The following is a 27,145-nucleotide window of genomic DNA, read 5'->3' as shown; positions in this document are numbered from 1 at the left end:
CCAGTCAGCTCCTCCCCCTCCTTCTCCGTCTTCACCCTTCCTTTCACTCCCTTCCCCTCGCCCTTTGGTTACGTCAGGCGGACACGCCGATGAGCCAATCACGGCGCTGTGTTTAGAGGCCGGCAAGCGGAACCGGTCGGATTGGACCAATAGAAGCCCTCGGATCCGGCGCGCCCCAACCGGGCAGGGGAGCCGGGGCCGAGTGGGCGGTGCTTCCCCGTCAGCATGTGGGCGGGGACCAGCAACCGCAGAGGCGTCGACGACGGCGGCAGCAACGACGACGTTCCTCAGTCTTCGGGGTAGGCTCGGCGGCGCCGGCAGGCCTACGCGGAGCGGTCGGCGGTGGCCCTAGGGAGGCCGCGGCGCCATGGCGGGGCGGTAGACGTGCTCAGGCCGGCGAGGCGAGAGGCGGCGGTGTTCATCCGGTCCGCAGCGCCCTTCGGCAGGGGCCGGGGGTGGGGAAGACCGGGTCGGGGGTTGTCCCGGGCAGCGCGGGGCCGCGGGGCGGGGCTCGCAGGCCGTCGGCGTGCAGGAGGCCTGGGCCGCCGCGAGGAGCCGCCGCAGGCCGCTGGGCCCCGCCGCCGGGCCGCTCGACGACGACGCTCCCGCGGGGGCCCCGCCTGAGCAGGACGCGGCCGCGGTGTCTGCGAGGCCGCGGGAGGCCGCGGAGGATGGAGGAGCGGAAGGAGGAGGGCGAGGCCGAGATCCAGGAGCACGGGCCCGAGCATTGGTTCTCCAAGTGGGAGCGGCAGTGCCTGGCCGAGGCCGAGCAGGACGAGCAGTTGCCCCCTGAGCTGCAGGAGGAGGCGGCGGCCGCCGCGCAGCCCGAGCACAAGCAGCAGAAGCTGTGGCACCTCTTCCAGAACTCGGCCACCGCCGTGGCCCAGCTCTACAAAGGTGAGGGCCGCCGCCGCCGCCATTTTGCGCCGCCGCCCCCGCCTCGCGCCCGGCCGTCGGCGGAGAGCCCGGGGAGCGGTTGGCTGGGCTCCGGCCGTCGCAACGCGGCCCCACCGCCCCCTCCTCGCAAGATGGCGCCGCGGGAGGCGGGCCCTCGGGAGGCGGCCGGGGGCCGGCGCGGGGGGCGGCCGGGCTTGGGGCCGCCCGTGGGGCCCTCCCGCTCCGGGGGCCGGGCCGCTGGGTGCCCCCGGGCCGGGGAGGGTAGGGGAGGAGCCCCCGGTCACAAAATGGCGAAGGGAGGCGGCTCGGGGGCCCTATTGTGCCGGAGCCGACCTCGGGGCGGGGACTGCGAAAGGGTGCCTTCCTCTGCCGCGCATCTGTCCCGGCTGCGCTCGGGGGCCCCGCGGCTCCCCCTCCAGCCCCGCCGCGACCCCCTTCTTGCCCGCTCCCCACCTAGCGCGGGATCCCGGAACCCTTGAACAAAATGGCGAAACCTAATATGGCCGTTCCGGAGTGATTGACGCCCAAATAACATTGCATTTTCTTTTTTTTTTTTTTTTTTTGTCTTTGTGTGTTTCTTTCTCTTTTTTTGTTTTTTCTCTTTACTTTCGTCGTTTTTCAGACCGAGTGTGTCAGCAGCCAGGACTTTCGCTTTGGGTTCCCTTCCAAAATGCAGCCACTGCCGTCACCAACCTTTACAAAGGTAAGGACAACTTTGCTGCATTGCTGGCTAAGGGGAAGGGCGGTCTGCGTCAGGGTTTAAGTCCTGCGTTCCTTAGTGCATTGGCCACCTTGACCTGGAGTTATCTCCCGAGTGTTTTCTGCTTCTGAATCCAGCCACTAACTCTCAGTATCTTGCAACTTGAGAATTCTGGCGGTGTGATGTTATATCTAGATAACGGGTTCTCAGCCGGGGGCGTTTGGTCCCCTCACCCCATGGCGATATTTGACAATGTCTGGGGGCACTCCAGGGTGTCATCACTGAGTGGAGGCCGCTAACTGTCCTCGGTGCGCGAGACAGCCTCTCCACCCCCCAAATGGCAGTAGTGCCGAGGTTGAGAGGCCCAGAGCTCCAGACTGTGAGATGTGTTTCTTAGGCACCCAGGGAAGAGGAGTGTGTCTCGCACAGAGGTGGGAGGGACAACTTGTTTGTGGAAAAGCACCTCTTGGAATAGTTTTTCTTGAGTTAGATAATTTCGAGCATGATGGTGGCACAGCATAATTTAAGTGCGTCGAAAACTAGCTAATTGGAGTAATCTGTACGCACATTAACATGCAGATATTTGATGGAGTTGCTCTTCCCTAGCAACTCCATCAAATATTTGCCTTCCAAGCTACTTTCTGCCTGATGGTACATTGTTGGCAGGAAATCTGATCAGTTTGAGTTGATATCAAGATTTGTGTTTCATGGCAGTGCTTTTCTGCAGTTAATCCCCACCCCCCACGTGAAGATATGTGAGTAAATGTTCTTGCCCATCCTGTTCTTTCAGCAACAGTGGGTTTAGGTTTGTTTTGAAGATTTGGAAATTTGGGTTTGATATTTGGCAAGGTTTCTGTGGGAAAAGGATTTGAATTTGAGTGTTAATTTTAGTAAAAATGTAATTTAAATAAATGCTTTTAAACTGCCAGAAGCTGTTGATAATTGCAGTAGAGCTTTGTGTTTTTCAGAATTATCTAAATAAGGTTGAAACAGGCTGTGGAGTGACTTGGTTCTCAGATTCTTAGCTGCATAAGAATAAGCCAATTAAGATAGCATTCTTTAGGGAAAAAATCCCTTATTTTGGATTTCCTTTTAGACCTTGCAGTTTTTTGGGATGATAATTTGAGAATGTAAACTGAACCTGGTGAACAGAATGTTAATTTCAGGCAATGAGGAGCTAATAATCTAGGCTTACTGAGAAAAAGAAACCTAATGAAATGGTGCCCCAGTGGTCAGCTTTGATTTTATGTAGCTGAGTTCCTTAAATTTTGACTCTAACATTCATTACTGCTTGAGGGTTTTTAACATTCTCTGGAATGGCTCTTGGTTTCACCCAGACAGGGAATTTGAAATAATACTTGAAACTCATATTTTTGGAAAACTCTGCTTTCTTGGACTATAATTTACATATAGTAAAATCACCATTTTAAGGTGTATGGCGTGAATTTGACAAACATACATTGTTAGTAAATGGAATATATCTATTCCCCCCACCCCGGGCAACTGCTGATCTGATTTCTGTATATATGGTTTTTGTGTTTCCATAATGTAATAAATAGAACCTTATAGTAAGTAGCCTTTTCTGTTTGGGTTTTTCTATCCACTTTTCATAATGTTTTTGAGATTGATCTGTTCAGTTCACATTGCAGGTATAAGTGCTTTTTGTTTTCTGACTAGTGTTGTGTGTGGAGGTATCACGGTTTATCCATTTCAGGTTTTGCAATTATTTTTTGCTTTAAGGGGAAAGCAACACATAGTTTTAGTCCATCTGTGTGCCACGCTCTTGGACTAGGCCGTAGAAAAATATGAATGTTCTCTGACTTCTCAGTTTTTGGTGCTGTTGCGTGCTCCTGGAATGTATCTCTTTTAGGACTGTAGCTGATGGTTTTATTTAGTGTTAATTCTTCATGTAAAAAAGTGGGCTCAGAAGCTGAACTCTGAAATAATCCCTAATTTGATTTCTTCATTTGAAAATGCTTCTTATAATGTATTAGTTTCCTTTGTTCAGAAAATGTAATGAAAGACATTAAATTTCTTTTTAAATAAACATGAAGTTCTTGCATTATGGCAAATGCTGGATTGTCAGTCCAAGCTTAGTTTTATTTTGTGTCCTATTTCTGTAAAATGAAATATATCCCCTTTTACCTGAGGAATGGTTAATTGTGGTTTGTGGAATTTGGTAGTATAGCAACATTATTCTGTTCCTAGCTGACTCAAGGAAAGTGTGGATAAGCTCTGCAGATCCTCACATTCTTCCTCCTTTTCAGGGTGTGGTCTTTAGAGAACAAGAATGCAGCTGTAGGAATAATTGGGTACCTTAAATAGAACCAATAAAATTAGCAAGGTAGTGTCACAGTGCATGCAGCTGTAAGTAGTGGTAAATTTAGAGTGTTCACAGTTCTTACTCAATATCTAAATGTAATTTATGGGGGCGGGGATGGGGGGAGATTTTGGAGGATCCTTGTAAATGGGCAATGCTCTTGCAGTTTGTATGATTAAGCGCTTATCTGACAAGCTAAAGATGGCTCATTTTGCCTCACCCAGCCTGGGGAGAGGTTGGTACTTTTACCAGCTTCCTGATAGCACCTAAGATGAGCACATAGGAAGGTCAGAATTGAAGTAAAAGTCTAGCAGAGGGCCCCTTTTGATGTAGCGTTTTGAAACATTGAACTATGCAGTTGGTTTGGTTGAATGTGGCTGGAGACTTGGAGGAGAGTGAATTGGGGTGTCCTCGGTGTGCACAGAATTTGGCAAAATGGAAGTTCCTTTTGCTCCACATAGTAAGTTGAGTCAGACATTGGCATCCTTTTTTGCAAGGGAAGAAAATTCTGATGGCTGGTTTTTGTTTTTACTTTGCTTTGATAAATCGAAAGGAAGTAATGTTTGTTAAATGTTCAGTGGTGTTGTGTCCCCTGGCTTAGTATGTTTTCTGTTGTCTGCAGCAAAGGGAGTGAAGTTACTGAGGTGGTTTTAACGAGCCTGGTTGATGCTTATCTGAAAAATGCTTTGTCAAGCTCATCTCTTTCTGCCTCTTAAATACACCTCCCATTTCCTTGGGTGACTGGTTTCAACCTCTTTCCTGACTCCTCATTAGGAAAATAATGAATTCTAAATTCCTTCTACGGTGTGGGGTTACTTGCTCAGTAGAGGCTGGCCGTCCTTTGGAGCCTCGTGGTCAGCGGATGTGGGCGCTGGGGCCCTGCTTGCTCTGCAGCAGCTGCCTGGGAGCCAGTGCTCACCCACATCCCCCAGAGCCACTTCTCACTGCTTCTTACTGTCATTTCCCTCAACTTTGTAATATTTTTCTTTTTTGATTTTTGTTTTATGTTAAGCTCCATTTTTTCTTTTTTTTTGTTTAATGCTAAGCTCCTCTGCATATTAAAACTGTCTGAAACTTTAGTTGTATACCGACTTCTCCCACATATGTTAAGAGCTTTCTCTTGATACTGTTTATGTTAAAGATGTTTTTGGTTTTCTCCTTGAACAAACAGCATTTGCCCCAAGGTGTGACTCTAGCGGTACTTGGAGAAGGCCAGCAGCATCATTATCATGGAGTCTTCTGCTAGATTGTTCTAGTTCAGATTTTAGACTGTTACTTTTACTTAGTTGTATGGTCCTGGAGACAGATAATGGAATAAAAAATATTTCACTATTGTAAGCCTTCATTTTCTCAATTGTGAGTAGGAGTAGGTACGCACAACTTAGAGTGCAGGCTCTTAGTGTGTCATGCAGTGAGTCTTCAAGCATGGACTGTGTTGGTGGTCAGGTTCTGTTTTTCAGATGATGTTTTTGGCTATGGGCAGTGCTTAAGATGAAGGGAAGAAATTCTTATTTATTTATTTATTTTTATTTCTGTCAGAATAACCTTTGTGGTGTGTCTTCATCTTTCCCTGAAAGGGCTGAAAGTAAATAGAATTGACAGGAGAAAAATAGTGTGATGCCCTTTAAAGTCCTTATTTTTGAGACATCTTGATGGCAGATCCTGTTTATAGTGTGTAGTCACTTCATTGTGGCCTTCTTGGGCTTCTCTGTGAACTGAAAGTGAACGGAACGTACTGAAAATTTGTGGATGAGTGATTGGTGTATAAACAACTGGTCAGAGAAAGCATGTTCTACCTGGAGGCAAATAATGAAATTTCAGCTTATGTTTTGACTTTCTGGAGTTGGTTTGTGACTCTCCTGCTGCAGAAAACTATTGAACTTAGAGAGTGTTCAAAAAACCTTAGTATGGATTGCAGTTGAATACCCTGTTTTATTTTACTAAGCAGCAGCCTCAGTCATTACTAATACCATTTATAGATTTTTTGTGAATTTTTATAGAAGACTGTCAGTTTCTGATGTGTAACTTCTCTGTAAAAGGATGTTTTGGCTGCAAATAGCAGAAAAGACAGGTCAGGCTGGACATGGATGGGCTGCTCAGCTTTGAAGCCTGAAGGTGGGATTGATTGAATCCAGTGGCTCAGGCCTCCCTGCTCTGCAGCTCTCTGTAGTCCATGTGTGGGCCTGCGCATACCAGCTTTGTCATTAGACTAGTTTCAGTGTTGGCAGCTCACACCTCACAGCTTAGGGTCACTCACGGAAGGTTAGAAGAGCCCAGAAGCTTCTTTGCCAGGAGCTACCGGTAAATGACTTATGTCTCTGGGACAGAATTGGGTCACATGGTTATTCAGAACCAGTATCATAGCCACAGTTTTGGGACTGTACCACAAGTTTCATCAATTGAGCAAATGTGGAAGAAGCTTTTCTTCAGAGCTATCCAAACAAAAACTTGTGAGTACCTTTAGGAAAGGGAGGACGAGGACTGGATGGTAGGGAACCGTGGCCACTCTGATCCTTACCTGGTTCCTGCTGTTTGTATGTGCTAGGTGAAGATTTAAGTCAGTATGTAAGTTACCTAGAGGTTCGTGTTTATCTTTGGATACCACTTTGTTAGGGAACTTAGAAATTGTTTCCTTAAATCAATTGAAAAAGGAGCTTCCCTGGTGGTCCAGTGGCTAAGACTGCACTCCCAATGCAGGGGGTCCCGGTTCAATCCCTGGTCAGGGAATTAGATCCCACCTGCTGCAACTAAAGATCCTGCATGCCGTAATGAAAATCCCACGTGCCTCAACTAAGATCTGACACAGCCAAATAAAATATAAATAAATAAGTAAATATTTAAAAAAACAAAACAATTGAAAAGCAGTTTTATTTTGGTCATGACTCATATCTTTTCCTTTTTTAAAAATTTATTATTTATTTTTGGTTGCGTTGGGTTTTCGTTGCTGTGTGCAGGCTTTCTCTGGTTGCAGTGAGCGGGGGCTACTCTTCGTTGCGGTGCGTGGACTTCTCATTGTGGTGGCTTCTCTTGTTGCGGAGCACAGGCTCTAGGCGCGCGGGCTTCAGTAGTTGTGGCATGTGGGCTCAGTAGTTGTGGCGGACGGGCTTAGTTGCTCTGCGACATGTGGGATTTTCCCGGACCAGGGCTCGAACCCGTGTCTCCTGCATTGGCAGGCCTATTCTTAACCACTGCGCCACCAGGGAAGTCCCTAGATATTTGTTTCTAATGAAACAATTAAAATACATATTTTTTCCTACAGCAGACTTGTTGGTTAGTGCAGATTGAGTTCTAAGTTTTAAATGTTTTGTAGTTACTAGTATTCCTAGGAAATGTACTCTGATCTAGCAGTGTGATTTTTCTGGTTTGTAGATCCTCTAAGGAGAATGGGAGATGACTTCTCTACTGTTGAGGAAGAAATCGATTGTAGAAAGAACTTTTGCTATTTAGTGACTTTTTAGGGCAAGGCCCTTTGAGCCTCAGTTCCAATTCCTTGTTTATGAAATTGAGGTATCTGCTTTGGCTAACTCACATAAGGTTAGTGAGTATCAAAAAACTATAGATAGTGAAATCTGATTGTGTTTATGTTCATGTAAGAAAGTTCTGCATTTGGTCTTCATTTCAGAAATCAATATGATTCTTTGCCTACTGCCCCTTGCCAGCAGTGGGAAAATGAGACTAATAAAAATCCCTTGAATTCAATTTCAGCTATTTATATAAAAACAGTTTTAAAAAAATATGAAACAAAGATGTCTACTGTGAGTTGTATGAATCAGTTTGTTTCTTGAATAAGGAAATGAATGTGTTGTGATTAAAGGTTAGATTGACATTTTGATGCCCTTGGGCTTTGCCTAACCTTCAAGATCATGGCCGTTTTCCACAGTGGCTTTGGCATCAGTAAAAGTGTTGGACACAAGACTGTCCCCACAGTTTTCTTTGCTCTGCATTTCTAGAATTTGGTGTCTAATTGGAAGGTTCAGGAGTATTCAAAGCAGTCTTTGGCTGAGAGCCTTCTGGAGGCCATCTTTGTGTGTACGTTTATTATTTTACTGGACACTAAATTAACCAGTGATTAAAATCTAGTCTGGTCATTCCTAAGATTCTCCAATAAGCATTTAGATCTCTTCTACTTAGTGCAAGATGTGATAGGAGGGTTTAATTTTCAACCAAGTAACTCTTTAAAGTTCTCAAACATAAGAACTATATTTTAAACTATGTTTTAATGTCAATATGAGATTCTCTGTTTAAGGAAATAACTGAGATTGGATTAATCTGGGCGGTAAAGTAATTGGATTTGGCTTTCAGGATATGTTAATGGTATAAGACCAAATAATGCCCAGACAGTGCAAAAGCATGTATGTACCCGAAGACCTTAAATGTTAAATCTGCTTTTCTCCTCCTGTACTTCTTAGTCTGTAAAAGTCTGTTTACAAAATACTTGATTTTTAGCGTGTTCTTGGTTGGTTGTGTTGTTGAGACTTGTGCAGAATTTTTGAGGTGAAATGATTGGTCAGTTGCATACATTTAAAAAGAGGTTCACAACTACTTATATAACTGCCTTCCTTCAAAAGTATGAATATTGAGTTTTCCAGCTTTGTTCAACTCTGTGATTAAATGCATCAGCTTGTTGCCGATCTGACTTGGGCTTTCCTTGTGTCCTCAATCAAAACGAATCAAAGCTCTTTCTTCACAGGATTGTCAGGGTTTTTTTGTGTTTTTTTTTAAACTGCCTCATCTGCTTCCTTCCCTTTGGCTCTGGAGTTTTGTATCAAGTTCAGCTTTTCTTATTTGCTGTCTGGTTTGCTAGGTGTACATTTACATGCCTGCTTCATCTTACTTTGCACTATCCACGCTTGCTTCGAACTTGTTTCTTGTACCCCTTTCAACTTTTTGTTCCTCTATACTTCCAATTCTGGACCTGCCTCCATTTGGTTCTCGAAAAATAAAATTTACTGAGTCATTCTTTTTGGAAACAAACTTCTCTGGTTAAGAGCTTGATTTTAACAGCTCTCTTCGGTAGGGCAGCTTTGTAGAAACCTAGTTGCTTGTAGATCCATAACAGTGGATGGTTATCCTCCTTTCTGTGGTCCCATGGGATGGGCTTAGTTTACTCAATGACTCGATTTCTCTTAAAATGTTTCTAGCTCTTTCAGAATCACTTAAGGTCTACATACAAGTGTACAAGGTTGTCTTAGAGATTATGCATCCTTTAAGGTTGGCTTCATCTAAGTCTTTAAGACTAAGAGATGGGAAAGCGCTGTATTAGCCTCTTAAATGGTATTTACCTTTGAAATGGGGTTCGTGCTTGTTTTGTTTATGATGAAATGAGAAATCAGAACACGTTGATTCACATTGTCACTTGGGCATTCTAGTAGTGAGACACTGGAGAAATTACTTCATTCATGAGTAGCTTTTTCTTTTAGACGCGTTTATTATTTATTTATTTATTTTGGTTGCACGGGGTCTTAGTTGTGGCAGGCAGGCTCCTTAGCTGTGGCATGCGAACTGTTAGTTGAGGCATGCACGTGGGATCTAGTTCCCTGATTAGGGATCAAACCCCGGCCCCCTGCATTGGAAGGCGGAGTCTTTTTAACCACTGTGCCACCAGGGAAGTCCCACGAGTAGCTTTTTTTATATTTGTAAAATTAGAAAGTTGTGATGGAGTTTAATATTTAAAGAGTACTCCTGTGGGTAACTTCTTTCATTTTTCTTTTTAACTTTTTAGCAATAAGAACTGATCGTCTAAGGAATAGGCCTTGTTATAAAATTCTGTTTGTGCTGCCCTCTTGCCATCTTTTTTAATAATGCAAATTCATGCAGCTTGGGAGCCTCTGTGATGTCTGGATTATTGTCTTTCTGGGACACAGGTCTTCATTCACTGGTTTGCTTATCCTTTCAGCATCTACTTTAGGTGTCGCAGACAGAATTAAAATCCAGGTTAGGAAAAGTAAGAGGAATGAAGATATATTGGTGATTTTCCTGCTAGCACAGCAGATCAACTAAAAATAAATTGCAGTGACTTAAGTTTGCAAGTATTAATATTGTTTTCAACTGTGTAAAGCCACTAAAGGGGCAGGCCTCATTTTATTGAAAATCTGGGTTCAGTATGTACAGGGGGCGGGCAGTATCTACAGGGAGAATAGGAGACCAGTCTGAGAGATTTTAAGACAGGGTCTTTTGGAAGTGGTTATAAGTTAAAGAAAACTGTTGGGAGCTGGAAGCAGATTGAAAACATTCCTGGGAAATGAATGAAGCTTCTTGTTTCCACAGTGCTGTTTGGCTTTGTTGAGCAGTCAATCAGAATTAATTTTCCCTTATTATTTCTAAAATGTTTGCTACTGCTTTTAGTGTGTTTCCAGTTCTTGGTGCTGAACCTGTCAGTAGGAGTACACCTCCGAAATGACATGGTACATGCAAGGTGAGCACCGCCTGAGTGATTTGTTGCGGTGTATAGTCATCTGGTGAATGATGTGAACGCTCCTGTTTAGAACTCCTGAGAATTCCTTCTTTTCTCAAAGCTTAGTGGTTAAGAACCACAGACTCTGGAACAAAAATTCCAGCTCTTGAATACTGTGGTAGAGTTACTCAGTGTCTGTTTGCTCAGTTGCAATGAGGGGACAGTTGTACTGCTCTCAAGGTATTCGTGTACCTTTTTTCTCAGGGGAAGCTGGGTATAGTGCCAATAAGCATTTAATAGTTCACCTATTTAAAATTTTTTTTTTTTTTTGCGGTACGCGGGCCTCTCACTGTTGTGGCCTCTCCGTTGCGGAGCATAGGCTCCGGACGCTCAGGCTCAGCGGCTATGGCCCACGGGCCCAGCCGCTCCGTGGCATGTGGGATCCTCCCGGACCAAGGCATGAACCCGCGTCCCCTGCATCGGCAGGCGGACTCTCAACCACTGTGCCACCAGGGAAGCCCAATTCACCTATTGTTAGCATTACTAAATAAACTAGCTTGATTAGATTAAGTAAGCTTTTTTAAGGAAATAACATTATTAAAGTGGTAATTCGTTTAAGAATAAGTAGTCTCTGTTTTTATTTATTGAGTTTTTTTTTTTTAAAGAAAAAGGCAGAAGCTCTAGGGTTATGTGATGTGTTTACTGAATTTAGAATATTATGATTAGGTGTCAGGTATGATATTTTAAACATGAATGAAGTTTAGTTTAATAGATTACTGATAGACTTAAAGAGCCCCGTACTTAATGATATTCATTTTGGTGAACTTGTAAAATGGTGGTTTTCTTCAGGAGAGAACGCAGCTTGGCTCTACTGATCATCGTGTATCTTCTTCTTATTCTTTTTTCCTAACAGAAAGCGTGGATACCCATCAGCGAAGTTTTGATATTGGAATTCAGATTGGCTATCAGCGACGCAATAAGGATGTGTTGGCTTGGGTTAAAAAGCGCAGAAGAACTATTCGTAGAGAAGATTTGATCAGCTTCCTGTGTGGAAAAGTTCCTCCACCGCGAAACTCTAGAGCTCCCCCAAGACTGACTGTAGTGTCCCCTAACCGAGCTACTTCAACGGAAACTAGCTCATCTGTAGAGACTGATTTGCAACCCTTCCGGGAAGCCATAGCTCTGCATGGTAAAGCCGTTTAAACATATTTCTTTGGAAAAATGGTTAAGAGTGTGCCTGTGGACCCAATTTCACATTTAGGTTTAGGTCCAGATATATTGTCTGTTTTTTGTCTATTCTAGTTACTACTTGCTCTAGAAATGTTTAAATAGAATGTAAGCTAAGAACTTATATGGGCAGTTTTTGAATGTTAGCCAGCCTATCCTAAAAAAAATGTTTTTAGAAAGTTAGTTTGAGCTGATTGGTGTTACAATAACAGCATTTTTTGGAACATTGATTAGAATTTATTGCTTTACACACTTATATTGTACATGTTTCCGTACTCTTCTGAGTCAAAGAGGAAGTTCTGTGTCTTAAGAATACTATTAAATTTATAATTACCTGGAGAGCCTAGTCAGTTACGGGCAAGTAAGGCAGATAACTGTTGGGCTAGTTCTCATGGGAACTCCCTTTGACACCTTAGGTTATTGAGTGTGCCTGTAGAACCTGAGCGTTGATGACCCAAGAGGGAGTGGACAGATGTAAGAATAATTAAATTGACTTTCCTTATGTCTGTTGTCCCTTAGGGCCTTGCTTTGATAGGACTGTTAGAGAACAGGTCTATCACCATCTCCCCAGGCCAGACCTGCCATAAAAAGACATTCTTGGCTGAGGGGTTTAAGTATTATTGGAGAAGCCTGGGGTATGTAGTCAGTAAGTTTGTTGTTGCTTGTTCTCTAATACAGGCTTCCAGATAGAACTGGGAGATGTACTTAGGACATTCAATACTGCTGTGAAAATAAAACAACAAAATAATACTTGGTTGAAGCCAAGATGAAAACATGGATTGTACAAGTGACTAAACAGATAGAAGTAATTAGTGAGTTAGCTCATGAGTCCTGTTAAAAGTTAACATATTTCTGAGCCATAGTGTAGGTCATCTAAAATGAAATAACCTGGTGATAAAAGCTGGGATGTATACAAAGGGCTTCTATATCATCGAAGCTTTAATGCTTACAGAGATCTTGTTCTCTTTGGCAAACATTGATTCTTTATCTAAAACGCCATTCAGAACATGGGAGTTGGAAAAAGTGTTGTTTTTTTTCCCCTCCTGATTGTGAATTTGTTTACGATAAGTTAAAAACACAAAAACATTTTATTGCAAGGAAGTCCATGATGAATGGATGCAGTACGTAAGACTGCTTGCTGTTTCTAATGTAGTGGAATAGTTGATGCTGTCAGGAAGTTTGAAACTCAGGCAAAATAGAGATTGATCTGTTCCTACTGAATTAGTTTGACATCTTTTACCATTGTTTGAAAAAAATTACTACAAGTGTACATAGTTTGTCAGATTAATTTTAGTGCATGGTAGTATTTGATGTAGGTGTGTTTTCCTTAAGCATTTTGATTTCCTTTGTCATCAAGTGGATTTATGATTCATTCCATATTTCTCTTGTTGAAGTGTCTTTTTTTCTGTATTATACTCTACTATAGAAGGTAGTTTTAAGAAACATAAATGCCACTCTTGTTAAAAAATCTTAATGCAGTTGTACACATTGTAAAAAGGGCAAGCTAGCAGCCCTCCCCCCTGCAACTACTACTATATTCTCCACATCCCATTACATTTTCTTAAATTGAGTTTATTTAACTTGTGATTTATTATTTTACTGAACTTTGGTAGTTTTAGTGGTGATGTAGATTTAGGAAGGTACTATTTATAATTTTGACTTAATGTTTAAATTGTGAGGGTTTAAAAAAGTTTAATTATAAAGCTATAGAAAAATAACCTTTCCCTTCAATAAACTTACGAAGTAGTGCCAATCCAGAGTACATTGGATTCCTAGGGTTCATAAACTGAATTCATGTAGTTAAAACATGAAGTTGCTATGCAGTAATAGGGCCCCTTGAAAAGAGTACACAGAAACATTATATACTGAGTTTTGTGTTATATTGGTTTTAGAGGACATAGCTGTGTTGGGAATGCTAGTCTGACTTGAGTATTTTTAGTAATTTGAATGATTTCTAATAGGGCATTGTTAACTAAATTGTAAAGCAGATTAATGACTAACTTTGTAACCAGGTGTCCTCATGATCTGATTTATTGAATAGCTGTAAATTGAAGTCAAAACTGTTTAGCTCTTTTAAAATATATTTGGAAATTCATCTTAATTAGGGTACATACTGGTCAGAATTTGGTTTTGCATAGAATTTGCTTAGCCAGATGTATGAAATGTGAGGTCAAATTGAAGTTCTTGGGGTTCTACGTTGGAGGGAGAGTCTAAATTCATGAAGTTTTGGGGTACCAGGGGGAGACAGGAAAAGAATTGGTATACTGAGGCTGACTTAAATTTATAATCAAAGCAAACATTAGTGTAGGAGTCATATTGATTTATTCTTATCCATAAGCAACCTCATGTCCTTAAAAGAGAGGACAGGGCTTCCCTGGTGGTGCAGTGGTTGAGAGTCCGCCTGCCGATGCAGGGGACACGGCTTCGTGCCCGGTCTGGGAGGATCCTACATGCCGCGGAGCGGCTGGGCCCGTGAGCCATGGTCGCTGAGCCTGTGTGTCCGGAGCCTGTGCTCCGCGACGGGAGAGGCCATGACAGTGAAAGGCCTGCGTACAGCAAAAAAACAAAGAGAGGACAGTTACCCCTGTAATTTTTTCTTTTTTTCTTTATCGGCTCACTTCCAACAAATGCCACCCATATATGCTATATGTTCTTTATATGAAGACAGATGGCCAAGATAAAAGATAATTGTAGAGTTTTTCATGTAGACAGTGAGGGTGTGATGATAAGATCCTTTGATCAGTACCCTCATGAGCCTTACATTTAAGTATTGCAATTAAAAGTACATCAATTAATGATTATCAAACAGTTTCAATCAAAACTGTCAACTAATGGTTATGGAGGTTTAAGGAATATAATCCAGTGCTTTATTTTGGCACTTGTTTGCAACATATGTTGTTTATTTTCTGTGTAACATGATATCTCCTTATCTGGATGCTAAACTCACCAGAGAAATCAAAGAAATGTATATGCATGTGCTAAATTGATCTCTGTCCTTTCCTTATTCATCCTTGTCCTAAAATAACATTATCAAAAATTTACTGAGAACTGGATTAATAGCTGGCACCTTGTTTTTATGTAAACAAATTTCAGATAGACCAAAAATCATCTGGACCATTTTGTGGTTCCCTGCCTGCCTTTCTGATTATTCCTCTCTTAGTCATCCTTTCTCTTCTAGAGACTTTTATTGTCTTCTCTTTAGGCTACTTTGACCTCTGACCTTTCAGTGACTTAGGTTACATTCCCCAGGGTTTAGCCTTTAGCCACCTTCTCCTGCAATCCCTTTAAGGGCCATTTCAGTCTTAATTTCCAAAATTGGTCCTTATAGTTTAGACCCTCTCTCCTGACTGCTAAAGACGTATGCCCCATTGTCCCCTGGTGGACATCTCCACCAGGGTGTCCTGCAGGTGTTCAGAGCGGACTCATCTAGCCTCAACAAAGCAAAAACAGGTCTTTTTTGTTTTTGTGACCTTGCCACTCAGCAAATGCGTACGTGGCAGATTCTGTGCGGTTTCTAGGTAATACATGATTGAATAGGTGCTTCCTTTTCTGTTGAGGCCAATGCATACTTGGATCATTTATTTTGATGTCATATGTAAGGTGTTCTGGGGTCAGAAAAGGACATTTCACAGTGCGGCCTGGCCATGGGTTCAGAGAAGGCTATTCTGGAGGAGGTGAGTTCTGGGCGCTTGGAATAATCTCCTTCCTGCTCTTGCTTCCCAGTCCTGAGTTAACCCATTCACCAGTCCCTCTTTCCTGGGACCACTGGAGTGATCTTTTTGATCTTGTTGCTTCACTGAAAAATAACGTTTGTATCCCTGTGTCCTCTAGGGTGAAGTCTGAACTGAGCACAACATTGTTAAGACCCTTGTGGTTTGATCTGACCTTGGGTCAGATATCTTAGCTATACTGTGTAATCTTTTGAATGCCTTCATGCTCTTTTCTAAGGTTTCCTTCTGCCTGTTCATCCCTTCAGACAGATCGAACATCTGTGACAAAGCTTTCCTTCAGTTCTCCCGATTTTCTCCAACCTTCCCTGAGCTGGGTGTCTGCTCTCCCCTTTTGCTTTGCTTCCATAGCTATCCCTTCCCATAGACTGGGGCTACAGTGGTGCAGGGACCGTGTCTTGGAGCTTCTGGCTTTAACAGAACCTGGCATAGATGTGTTCTGAGCTTAACACAGGGATTCAGAGGTCTGCTCAGTCAACGCAGTGGGGGCAGAGAACCTTTCCAGAGTTGAGGCTTATAGATCCCCAGGTGACTGCAGTATGAGGAGGGTGAGGAGAATGGAGAACGGAGTCAGGTGTATCTTAGTGCTGTAAAGTCAGCTCTTCACACTGAACAACTGAGTCTTGGAGTGGGGCCTGAGGGTGATGTACCTTTAGAGCGGTTCTTTCAGTGTTTACTTCACGTCAGCATCCTGCTGAGGAGGGTCTCATTTAAAACTAATACTTCCCCTGGATTATTGCCGTTTTATTGATGAAGAAGGCTTATTTGGCTAAAATAGACCAGGTCAGTAAATGGTAGAACAGATATTCCAGATCTGTCTGGTTCCCCAGTTCAGTGCCTCTACGTGTGTACATTTAGGGTTTCTTCCCCCCCCCCCCCCCCCCCCCCCCCAGTAGGGCTGGTGGATGGCATGGGAAAGGTCTCTAGGCTTGTTTTTCTTCCCTAAAGACATCAGACTATATACATAAGTTTGGTATTTCTTGCTGGGGTTTTTCCCCATAAGTGAGTCTGGATAAGTAGGCTTGAAGATGAATGGCTTTAACCTGTATTTCTGGTTCATTTTAGCAGGAAGAGTATTTAGGCTTTGTACATAGGCTGCGTTCCCAGCATGACCTTGGGCAAGATGGCTAATGTCTCCAAGGCAGTCTCCTCTGAAAAGGAGATACATAAAGTGAGAAGCAGAGTACCCACCCTTAAACAAAGTGTTCTTTGCCTTGAGAGAAGGAGGACTTCTGCTTAGTTCTAAGTCCTGAGTGCCTTCTTTGCCTCTGGATAGCATTACTGCAAAAACAGACCTGGAGGTCAGGTGGCCTTTGAGGATACTTTTTCTCCCTTGTCAGGAAGGGTGGCTTTTTAAATTGCAGATAATCATTCCAGAGGAAGTGATAATTAAAAACTTAGTGTTAACTACCTACTTATATCACTTGCTGAGATCTTGAGCTGCTTTTATGTTGGTATAAACTGGTGAAGTTGGTGATGTTCTGTCTACTGGATGAAGAGATTCTGAGCTGATTTGCCCAAGCTAGTGCTGTGTCTAGAAAGCCTTAGATTGAAATCTGGTTTCCTCATTTTGGGTTCTGTTTGTCATCATAGGGATTAGGTAAAAAGGGTCCAGAGCTAGAATGGGGCACATATGTGGAAGATAGAGACCTGGATGGGAAAGTAAGCCGGGTGCCAAGTCAGACTTCACTCATTTGCTAACTTTATTAAAAACCTGCTCTCAGTCATTTCATAGGTGGACTTTGTAGGTTTTTGGCCCTGGTTCAGACTGTTCCATAAAAATTGGAGACACTTGGTTTTATTGGTAGTTCTAAAAGTCATTGATGGCATTCTTCTTGACTGTAGTACAGGGAACTAAAACCCCATTGGGACTGGGTTGACCCTCTGTAAAATTCATCAGTTCACACAGGGTCTGGGTGTTAAACTAGTCACTGGTGGGAGCCATTGCTGTCATTGGCATTTGGCTTTAAGATATCTCCTTGCTCAAGTTCAAGTTCCTTTTGTATTTAAACAACAAAAGTTTAAAAAAGACAGTGGGCTGCTACATTTGTAAGTACTGAAAGGGTCTTAGGCAAATGCAGGTAGTCTAGCCTTTAATATGATATTGGAGAATTTCCCCCGAAAAAGGAAAGTAACAAAAGAAAAGGTTTTTGTTTTGTTTGTCTGTTTTTGAGAAAACACTGTGTGTGTTAAAAGATAGCTTTTTTAGCGAGGGTTAAAGTCTGAAGCTTTTTAGTCTGGAAAGTGTGTGTGTGTGTGTGTGTGTGTGTGTGTGTGTGTGTGTGTGTGTGTGTGTGTGGCTGGCTGTGGTGTTATGAGTTCTGATTTCTGCAATTAAAATCCTTCTGTGGAAGGTGCGGTCATTTAAAAATGCAAGTGTATCTTGTCATTCTGTAGCCTGTCGTATTTCGCAACATTTACTGAACACAGTAAACAGCCAAGCATTCTATTTATTAGAGGCTAGTGATAGGGGCAGGTGATACAAAGATGAATCACATAACCTCTCAAGGAGTTTCTAGCCTAATAGAATTGTACTATTAGACAGCTTGAAGTGTAATCCCAGGCAATCAGATTGAGGCACAGTGCCATCACTTTAGGAGTTACTAGGCTCTATATCTGGCCTCTCTTTTGTCTAACAAAGTCTTTTTCTGGCATATGTGGTGATCCTTAGTCTCTTAAATCATTAAATTGCTTGACAAGATTCTTGGATCTGGAGAGACTGGGTATAGGGCCATACAAGAAAAACGCATTCACTTGATACCATATTCAGGGGTGTAAGGTCAGGTAGGAATTTTTACTTTAGAAAAAAATGTAAGGCAGATTCTGAATTTGTCATAAAATGGATCCCTTCTTCTAGAGTTTTGGAAAGCTGTGAATTTAGGCAGCATGGACCAATAGGATTTTCTTGCTCCTTCGAGCCACAGGTTTTGTAGCTTTTGTTATTTTGTCAGAACATTCTTTGGCCTGTGTGTAGTAGAGAAGTTACCAAATTTCGGTGAGAACAAATCTTCCTGATAAAATTGAGATCTGTACATTTAAGAAGAAATTTGATTATTTATGCTTGGTTCTGTGTCTCTCCCCTTTTCTATCACTCTTCATTCCTTCTGTTGATAAAGCTAAATATAGAAACAAACATTGACAGCCACACAGATACTTAGGTTAAGTGCTTTTTAAACCAATGGTACAGTATGAAAGAAACTTCTTGGCAATTTTCTGTTGTAGAGAATTAATTAGAACTGACCTGTGGGGGATTTATATCCAACCACCTTTCAAAATCCCTTTTCCTCCTCTTGCCCACACTCCTAGCACAATGTGTGGAACACAGCAGATTCTTAATAAATGCTTGTTGAATGTTGCATTCTGCATCTTCTTGAAATAACAGAACTGTCAATAGTCATTTAATAGTAAAATGTTTTAAAAACTTATTTGGAAATTAAGATGTAAGAGATTAATGCACCAAAAGCAAATCTCATCTCTTAATTGCTTAAGATCGATTATTTCAAGTAACCTTCTTTAATGGAAACTCTTGTGAAGGCTGGAATTTTTAAATCATACCCTTTGTTCAGACCAGCCTCTGAGAACAAGAACAATTAAGGCAATTAAGATAGCATTAAATTTTTGATGAAAAGTTGGCATTTTCTGTATATTAAGATTAGATATTAGCTACTGAAGTTTCTGTGGGTAGGACTTAATTAAAGCTTCCAACATTAATAATACAAAACGGTTATGAATTTGCAGTAAAATTTTCTTGGACATTTTTTTCATTGAGGTGAAGTCCATGTAAGCCATGCCTCAAAGCCAGTTTACTCACCTAGTACTTCCTTAATAATCCATTGGTAGTTTAACATTTAAGTTTTATTTTTTTCCACTAGTTTTCTGATTTATAAATACTAATTTCTTGGAAAATTTGAAAATTTCCAAAAAGTAAAAAATCCAGTATCTTGTTTTCCCACTATACAGAGATAACTGCAGTTAAATGTTTGGTGCATTTTCTTCCAGTCTTTTTTTTCAATGTATAAATATTAAAATTATTTCATAGTTGAGATCATGCTGCGTATATGGTACTGTATCTTGCTTTTTTCATTTTAACGTCGTGAGCATTTTTCCCATGGCATTAAAACTGTCTTTGAAAAATTGAAAGCATTTTGGGCTGTCAGCATAACTGAAAATGTTTTCTTGGTGTGACACATGTATCTTTGTAATTGGTTTGATTTAGTGTGCTTTACTTCAATAAAAGTTCAGTATTACAATTTACAGATTGGGGTGGGGAGTGGTATCTACTTCAAATTACCCAAATCTTCCTAGTAGAATTCACCTTTCCAGGATTGAACTCCTCCCCTGGTGCACTTAAAACACGACATTTACACACAAGTGCTTGCTTGCTTAAAACCTCAGAATACGACTTTGTGCAAAGGGAGTGTATGTCCATTTGAATAGTGCATTTCATTTCAAATGCAAGAATGCCTGTTTCTTAGGGTTTCCAGTCAGAATGTTAATCACTTTGTCCAAGTTGTGGGGATTTCACATCCCCCTTCTGCCGGAGATGAGAGAGCTGGTGGCGCAGACCTGCAGAGGGTCCTGGACCTGTGCTGAGTGGAACCACAGTAAACAGTCTGCCTTGTCTCCTCCAGGGCGAGTCTCGAGTCTCGCAGGTGCTGAAGGGGGCTGGGAGGCCAGCAGAAAGGGTAGAGGCGGCCTCTAGGCCACTTCCAGGGCTGCCGGATGGAGGAAGGGAGGCTGGCTGGGCTCTGCATTTGCTCTTTCTGTGTGACCTAACTATGTGCTGGTAAACTGGAATTATATGTAATTAATTCTGAAAACAGGATTTTCTTATGACCCTAAGCATGACCTTGGTATGAAAATAATAGTTCTGTGCTACTTTTTAACACTTTGCCATGTAACCTAGATTCCTATAACTTGGACTGTAACTTTGTTTTAGCTCATGTGGGAGCTTTCTTTTCAAAGTATGATTAAATCCTCTTGATCTTTTTTCCACCCCTGCACTAATCCTTTAAAATGAATGCAGAAACTTTTAAAACTGATAAGTTTATCTTGTATTAAGCAATGGAGACTTTTCTGTCTAATCATACTACTTGTTCTACTGCTTTTTGTCAATTGATATTCCCATAGCCCTTTTGAAAAAGTGTGTTTTTGGTAGAAATTAAGTTGTATGCCCTTGGGCCATACAACTTAGTTTTTAGTTCTGAAGCATGTTTAGATTCTCTGTACTTGTATAGGCCTGATTGTTCATGTGGCTTAGCTAAGGTTTCCTAAAGCATCTTCTAGTAGCTGTCATTGGTTTATAAAATAAAATTTGGGTTGTTTAAAATATATATTTTTTGGTTGTTAATCTTAATTTTTTTTGACACTTGTGAAAAGTCTTTTGGGGGAAGATTAGTTAAATTTTGAAAAGAATTTTCACTGCTGAGAGTAGATAATAATAAATAGGTAATGTTGCACATTGTGATTTTGCTTTAGCTGTCAAACTAAGCCCAGAGTCATACACCCAACAGAAAAAAGATTATGGTTTTCTGGAAGTTACTGGGGAATTTTCAAATTGACCAAATTGATGTTTAATCTCTCTTCTTTTTTCATGGAGGATAGCAGTTGAAGGATTTGCTTGAGGTGCCTCTTCACTTCTGATGGAGCGTTTTGAGCCTTGGGTGTTAAACATACAGCTACGTGGCTCCTACATTAACAAGAGGGGCATTGGAGCAGGGTTTGTTGAGTTCTTTTTTGGGTATTGAATGCTTAGGGGATCCTGAGTTCAATTACTGAAGTAGCCCGGTTTATTGCTGAGGGCCCACATTTTGCAGCATAATTACCGTAGAATCTCCTGCATTATGAAACAGGTATGAAAAGGTGGTCTCAAGTACACAGACACCTTTCAGTATGTTACAGGCTGCGAGATTAGGAAAAAAGGCACAGCTCTCCCCTCAAGGAGTTTACAGTCTTGGTGGAGAACTTAAAAACAGAAAAAGAAAAAACCAAACCCAGCAAGTTGGGAATAATTGAGTTTTAACTTCATGGCAAAGACTGAAGTGAAGAGAGCCACCTGGGTATATATTTCCTGGCATTGGAGAGGTGAATAAACATCAACAGCTTTGGATTTCAGAGTGACGGGTAGGGCTCTGAAGCATTCTGTTATGTGCCAAGGCACTGTGTTCATGAGATAGAGATGTAAAGACACAGTGTCTATAGGAAGAGATGAGCAATGGTGCTGTGCTATGTGAAATCAGCCCGAGGCGTTTCTTTCCCTTCTTTTTACTTTTAATAAAGTTGTGTGGGCTGGGGAAGAAGCAGCGTGGTTTTTTTCTGAAGATGTTCGGTTTGAGAGGGCCAACAGGCAGTTAGAAATATGGATGGGCCCTTGATCTCAGGAAAAATGTCTGCTCCTGTGGCACGGATGTGGAAAATGATGCCTGTGGGTAAGCTAAGAGGCCAAGGCTCTCACCTGGGTGACATCAGCCTGTGAGGGGCAGAAGAGAAGCCTGCAAAGGCCAGTGAGGAAGGAGCAGGCAGGCTGGAGAACAGCAAAGAGGAGAGTTTCAAAGGAGAGGGAGGAGAACCAGGAAAGTAGCCCCAGACTGGGAGGCGGTGCTGGAGGAACTTGGGCCTCAGGCAGTGGGGAGCAGATGTTGGGAGGCAGGTGCAGCCCGGGCCATTTTTAGGAACTGCAGATGAGTTGATACTGGCAGTGCATGATTATTAAGCCTTAGGATGGGAGTGAAGAGGGCAGAAGGGAGAGTTAGTTAGCTTTAGCTGCTCAGAGACAGACCTGCGAGGCAGGCCGGGCCCTAGATCCTGAGGCTGAAATAATTTAGGCTCGAAGAGGTGGGTAGCATAACATGAGTAGGAATTTAGATTCTGTTTGAGTCTTGGGTCCCAGCTCTTGCTTACTAGCTCTGTGACCTTGAGTGCCTTGCTCAGCCTTTTAACCTCTGCTTTTCATTGGCAAAAAAGATAACACAAATATCATAGGCTGAGTTTGAGGATGAAATTAAAAAGTGCTTATTAATACAGTGCCTGACATAGGAAGTATTCCAGTATTAGTGCTTTTATTTATTTTTAATAGGCACTAGCCTTGGAAATGAGTGAGATCAGATTTCCTCTGGCCACCAGGGAAAGGGAAAGAGGATGCATCTTCTACAGGGAGAGCAGTGAGGGGACTGGTTGGTTCCTAGCGTAGGGAGTTGAGAGCAGTTTAGAAAGGAGGTGTGGACTGCAGAACTTGATCAGCACGTGTGGGAGGTGGTTGAGGCCAAGGGTTTGGGAATGTTCACAGTATTTGTAGAGTGAGAACAATGTCAAAGGGAATTTAATAGCTTTGGTGTGGTAGGAAGCAGAGAATCCTTTTTCAACTTAATGTTCAAATTTAAAGTACATTTATGGAGTAAATGAGAACGGGCCCCTACGAAACCAACCTCTAAGCTTACTTTAAGGTACAAGTCCTATTCTTGGGAAACACTGATTATACTAGATCATATCAGTTTAGTCAAGCACTAACAAAATCCATATATGAGGCTAGGATAGCCCAAGCGGGGGAGTCCGTAAGAAGGAAAATCCACAGGCGGTGATGTCAGGTTATTAAATTAAATGCTGTGGTTTGTTTTCAGGCCTCTCATGCCTTTCACAGGTGTATCCTGAACATTTAGAAGCAGAACATACAATGGCCTCCTTTAACTGTTCAGGGGTCTAAGGAATGAGTGTCTGACCATGAGTGCTGGAATACTCTGGATTTAGTAACTCTTAACCTTGAAGGCAAGGCAGCAGGATTTTTTATACCACCCTTGTTCTACCACCCCCCCGAAGGATTAGAGATGATGCTGAGTGAGGCTGCCCTAAGGGGTATATACCAAGTATAGTATAGTCCAGACCTTGGGGTGATCATATAGCCTGATTTGTCCAGGGCAGAATCACTTTGTATTTGATGTCCCAGGATCATTTTTAATAGTGACCCTTTTTCATGTTCAGTAGTGTACTGTTTTAGATGCTAAATTATAAACTTGCCTTATCTGTAGAAATGTCAGAATAAGCCCACTCAGGCCTGGAAGTGACTGCATGCTCCCCTGTTTGCACACACACACAGCACAGCTATCTATTGGAACAGTGACTTTGTATAACCAAAATCTTCTCCTGTTTAAAGCAAGCACCTCCTTCCTCAGCTCTAAGTTACCTATAGTCCATACCTAGTAGAGTAGATGGCAGGATTTCATAATGGAGTTGTACACCTAGCATGGTGCCTGCCGCATAATAAGCTTCCAGTAATTGGTAGTAACCGATATTGTAAATATTGGTAGTATTACCAGTGAACATCTCCTATGTCAAAGCCAGATGATTCGTTCTTCCAGGAAAAAACTGCTGCCCGGTGACCCCCTTGCAAGGAAAATAGGCAGACATCCTTTGACACTATGACGACGTTGAAAGTAAAGTTGGGTTGCTTTCAAGAGGGTTAAATAATCGAGCAACTCTAAAACCTTTTTTCTTCTTCCTAGGTCTTAGTGGTGCAATGGCTAGTATAAGCGTGCGTTCGAGTACCCCAGGCTCTCCTACACATGTAAGCAGTGGATCGAATGCTAGTCGAAGGAGAAATGGACTCCATGATGTCGATTTGAACACTTTCATATCAGAAGAAATGGCACTCCACTTGGACAATGGTGGAACTAGAAAGCGTACCTCAGCCCAGTGTGGCGATGTCATTACAGACTCACCAACCCATAAACGCAACAGAATGATCTAAACTGCAAACATTTTCACACCCACCATGCTGCTTGAAAGCCACTTGATCCTCAACATATACTATTATTGCAAAGGAAACATGAGGCCATCTTCCCTTGTTCACTGTTTAAGACAAGTGAATTCTATAGTGGTTGCCATAAAAGGAAGTTCTAGGTATTTACAGTAGATGCCTCTTGTAACTATGGCTTTCTTAAAACTATAGTCCTAGCAGAGGACATCAGATATCGTGTAGTCGTTAGCAAGATCATCATAGGCAAACATATATCCGTTTCAAGGCTAAAAGTGACCTTAACTGTATTTATTCTCAAAGGGAAAGGAAGTATCAGATGTTTATTTGGTTATAGAACGCTTTTTTTGGGGGGGGGGGCGGCTCCATTTCCTGTGTGTTGAGTATTTTGCTTCAACAGTATTGCCAGGTTCCTAAAATTGTCTAAAACACGTGATTTGGCTTCCTCGTCAAATCGCCAGGCTCCCATTTTTGCAGCAGCCCTGTACCGTGCGCCTGGTTTCTCTAGTAACTGTGCAACTTATTGAACTGTGCCCTGTTTTTAGTTTTCAAAGCAGTTTCTAATTCTGGTGATTGTGTGATGTAAAGAGGTGCTATGATGGTCATGCAATTAATACTTAATATCGAATCAATACACAACTTTATTGGATTCACTTTGTGTGTGTTAGTGCTCTAAAAGTAGCAATATTATTAAATTGCCCCCAGATTAACCTCGTAGGATTGAAATACTCATTTTTAAGACAAGTACTACTTCCCATGCAGGGTACTGTCCTTATGGTAAATGTAAACATGTAGACTGCATTCATGGTGACCTAAAGTAGAGAGGTCATGAACTTTATGGGCTTCCTTTTTGGTTCAGTATTAGTGAGAGCGAGATGGATGGTGGGAGGGTAGGTATTCTAGTCTGTTATATTCTGTTTAACATTTTTCATGAATGTTCTACTTTGTGCAGTTTCCATTGGAATGGGTGGAAGATAAAGGTCTTTTATCTGCTAATAATGTGATCACACCTTAAATAGCAAAACCCAACTCTCCAATCCCTCTCCTATAAAGTGCAGTTTGGAATCTCATTCTGGAAAAGATGGAATCGCATGGAGGTTCTCTAGATGTTAGGTAGACTTAAATAAAAGTTTTCAATAGATTCCTCTTTTGAGTAAATATAAGACCTCTTGTACCTACAATGTTTTAGAGCATGTTTCATCTTCATTTTTAATATCTTGAACTGAATGGTAGTCTTTTTTTAGATGAAGAACTGATGTCAGCCTGCCAGGTACTGTAATTTATTCTATCATATTATTATAAATGTATCAAGTAGGACAGTGAAAATGTTTCCTTGCAAACTTGTAGCTCAGTATCAGTTACTTTCTGTTTTTATCCTTAAAAGACCATTGCAAATCAGTGTAAGGGTTTTTCCAGTAATTACTCACAGCACTTTGTTAAAGTTTGCAATTTCTTCAGCCATTTAATAATCTTTCTGTGAAGAAACTTTGCTAAGTTAACCATAATATTCATTGACTGGGTGGGATGTGAATGTAATGTGTGAACTGAAGAAGTTCTGTATTCACTATAGATACAGCCCTTATTTAAAGTCAATTCCATACTAAACCTAGGAATGAAAGTGAGGCATTTCTAAATTTTTGCAAAAGTGGATCATTTTTTTTGTTTGAATATGATAGGAAGAATTATAGCAATGTATCATTTTACCGGAAACGGGTGAGCCTATGTATTATGAATACTTTCAGGCTTGCCTTTGGAATATATCAAGAAATGAATCTGGAGTTATCTTTGTTTTTCTATCGTTGTAAATTTAGATTCTGGAATTGGGTTTGGTGGTGTGAAGCATTGCTCACAATCAGCCAGAACTCTTCTTCCTAAAGGATTTTGAGGCTGAGGAACACATAGTTAATCTCCCCTTGGTTCTAGTTCCTCTTTCCAAGTTAGTAACAACAAAAAAAATTTTTTTTGGTGGTTTTTGTTTTAGTTGGTGCTCTGAAGCTTAATCTCAATACCCTTTACTCTCGATTGTCAAATTTTGATAAAACATGTGCCATTTTCTTTGGTAAGAGAAAGCAGGTCTTCACATCTGCCAGAACACAATTTATATATCTTATTGCCTCCATTAAACTTTTTGAAAACTTTAGCATTTGTTAGTTTTTTCCATTGCATTTAATTCTAAATGCTCTGTCACCCAGCAGTAACTCTTCCCCCCATCTCCGTCCCGTTGCTCTCCTGTGCCACCCGAGCACAGAATAAACCAAGACCTAGGAGTAGAAAGGGAAATGATTTCTCTTAGGAAAACTTAGTTCTGACTGCTAGATTTTTGCAGCCTTTCTTTGTGCCATTTTAGATGCAAAACAAATCATGGAACATTGCATATTTGTGTGATACTTTTTAATGTTGGGGTTTTTTTTTTCCTTCAGTCTCTTGAGAACAGTGTAGGCTGACAGTTTACTTTGGGGGAACAGAACCTCTTTTCATCTTAAGCTAGATTCTCTGATTCTTTTAGACGTCATAGCTCATGAGTTCTGTTCCTGTTACCCTAACTTGGCATGAGTGGGTTGAGTTATCCTTAAGCTGCAGTGTTCTGAGCATGGCTGAAGCATTAAAAACTTAAGTATATAATGTTTGGTATTTTATAGAGCAAAATTAATGGAAAGCATTTGGCTGAATCTAAAGACCTGCAGTCAAATTCTTCAATGTGGTTTACCCAACTGGAGTAGTGGTACACACCTTAAATCATTTAATGAATAAATAATTTAAAAAACCAAAAAACTATGGGGCTTGTCTGCAGTTTTGTTTTGGTCATCACATCTGAACAACTTTGACATAATCAGATGAAGTTCAGGCTTAAAAAATAACTAGCCGAAATATTTTTCCCAAGGGCTGCTGGAACTCATTAAACTTGAGTTACTGTGGCTTTTGGGCCTTAAGGTTGCCTTACAGCAGTGAAAGCTGGGCTAATTTGCTGAACAGTAAGGGGAGTCGCCAAGGCCTGGCCAAGAGGGTGAGCTAGCCTCAGTGCAGTGAAGGTGAAAGATGCCAAGAGATGATTTGGAAATGGGCCTTTAGCTGGGGACACAGGCAGCACAGTTAATTTCAGAAAATGATTATGAGTGGATCAGTAAGTTTTTGG

The 27,145-nt window shown here is 41.7% G+C and overlaps 1 protein-coding gene across 1 annotated transcript; it reads left to right on the top strand.

Annotated features, from left to right (window-relative positions):
* Window positions 1–671: 671 nt before the first annotated feature.
* On the top strand, window positions 672–24,006 carry HAPSTR1 (HUWE1 associated protein modifying stress responses). The gene is made up of 4 exons (XM_065893570.1): window positions 672–897; window positions 1,520–1,600; window positions 11,225–11,500; window positions 23,762–24,006. Exons 1-4 carry the CDS (start codon window positions 672–674, stop codon window positions 24,004–24,006), a joined length of 828 nt encoding a protein of 275 aa, XP_065749642.1.
* Window positions 24,007–27,145: the final 3,139 nt, after the last annotated feature.

This window comes from Phocoena phocoena, chromosome 15 (assembly GCF_963924675.1).
Source record: "Phocoena phocoena chromosome 15, mPhoPho1.1, whole genome shotgun sequence".
NCBI classification, from domain to species: Eukaryota; Metazoa; Chordata; class Mammalia; order Artiodactyla; family Phocoenidae; genus Phocoena; species Phocoena phocoena.
This window is presented reverse-complemented; position numbering and strand designations above follow the sequence as displayed.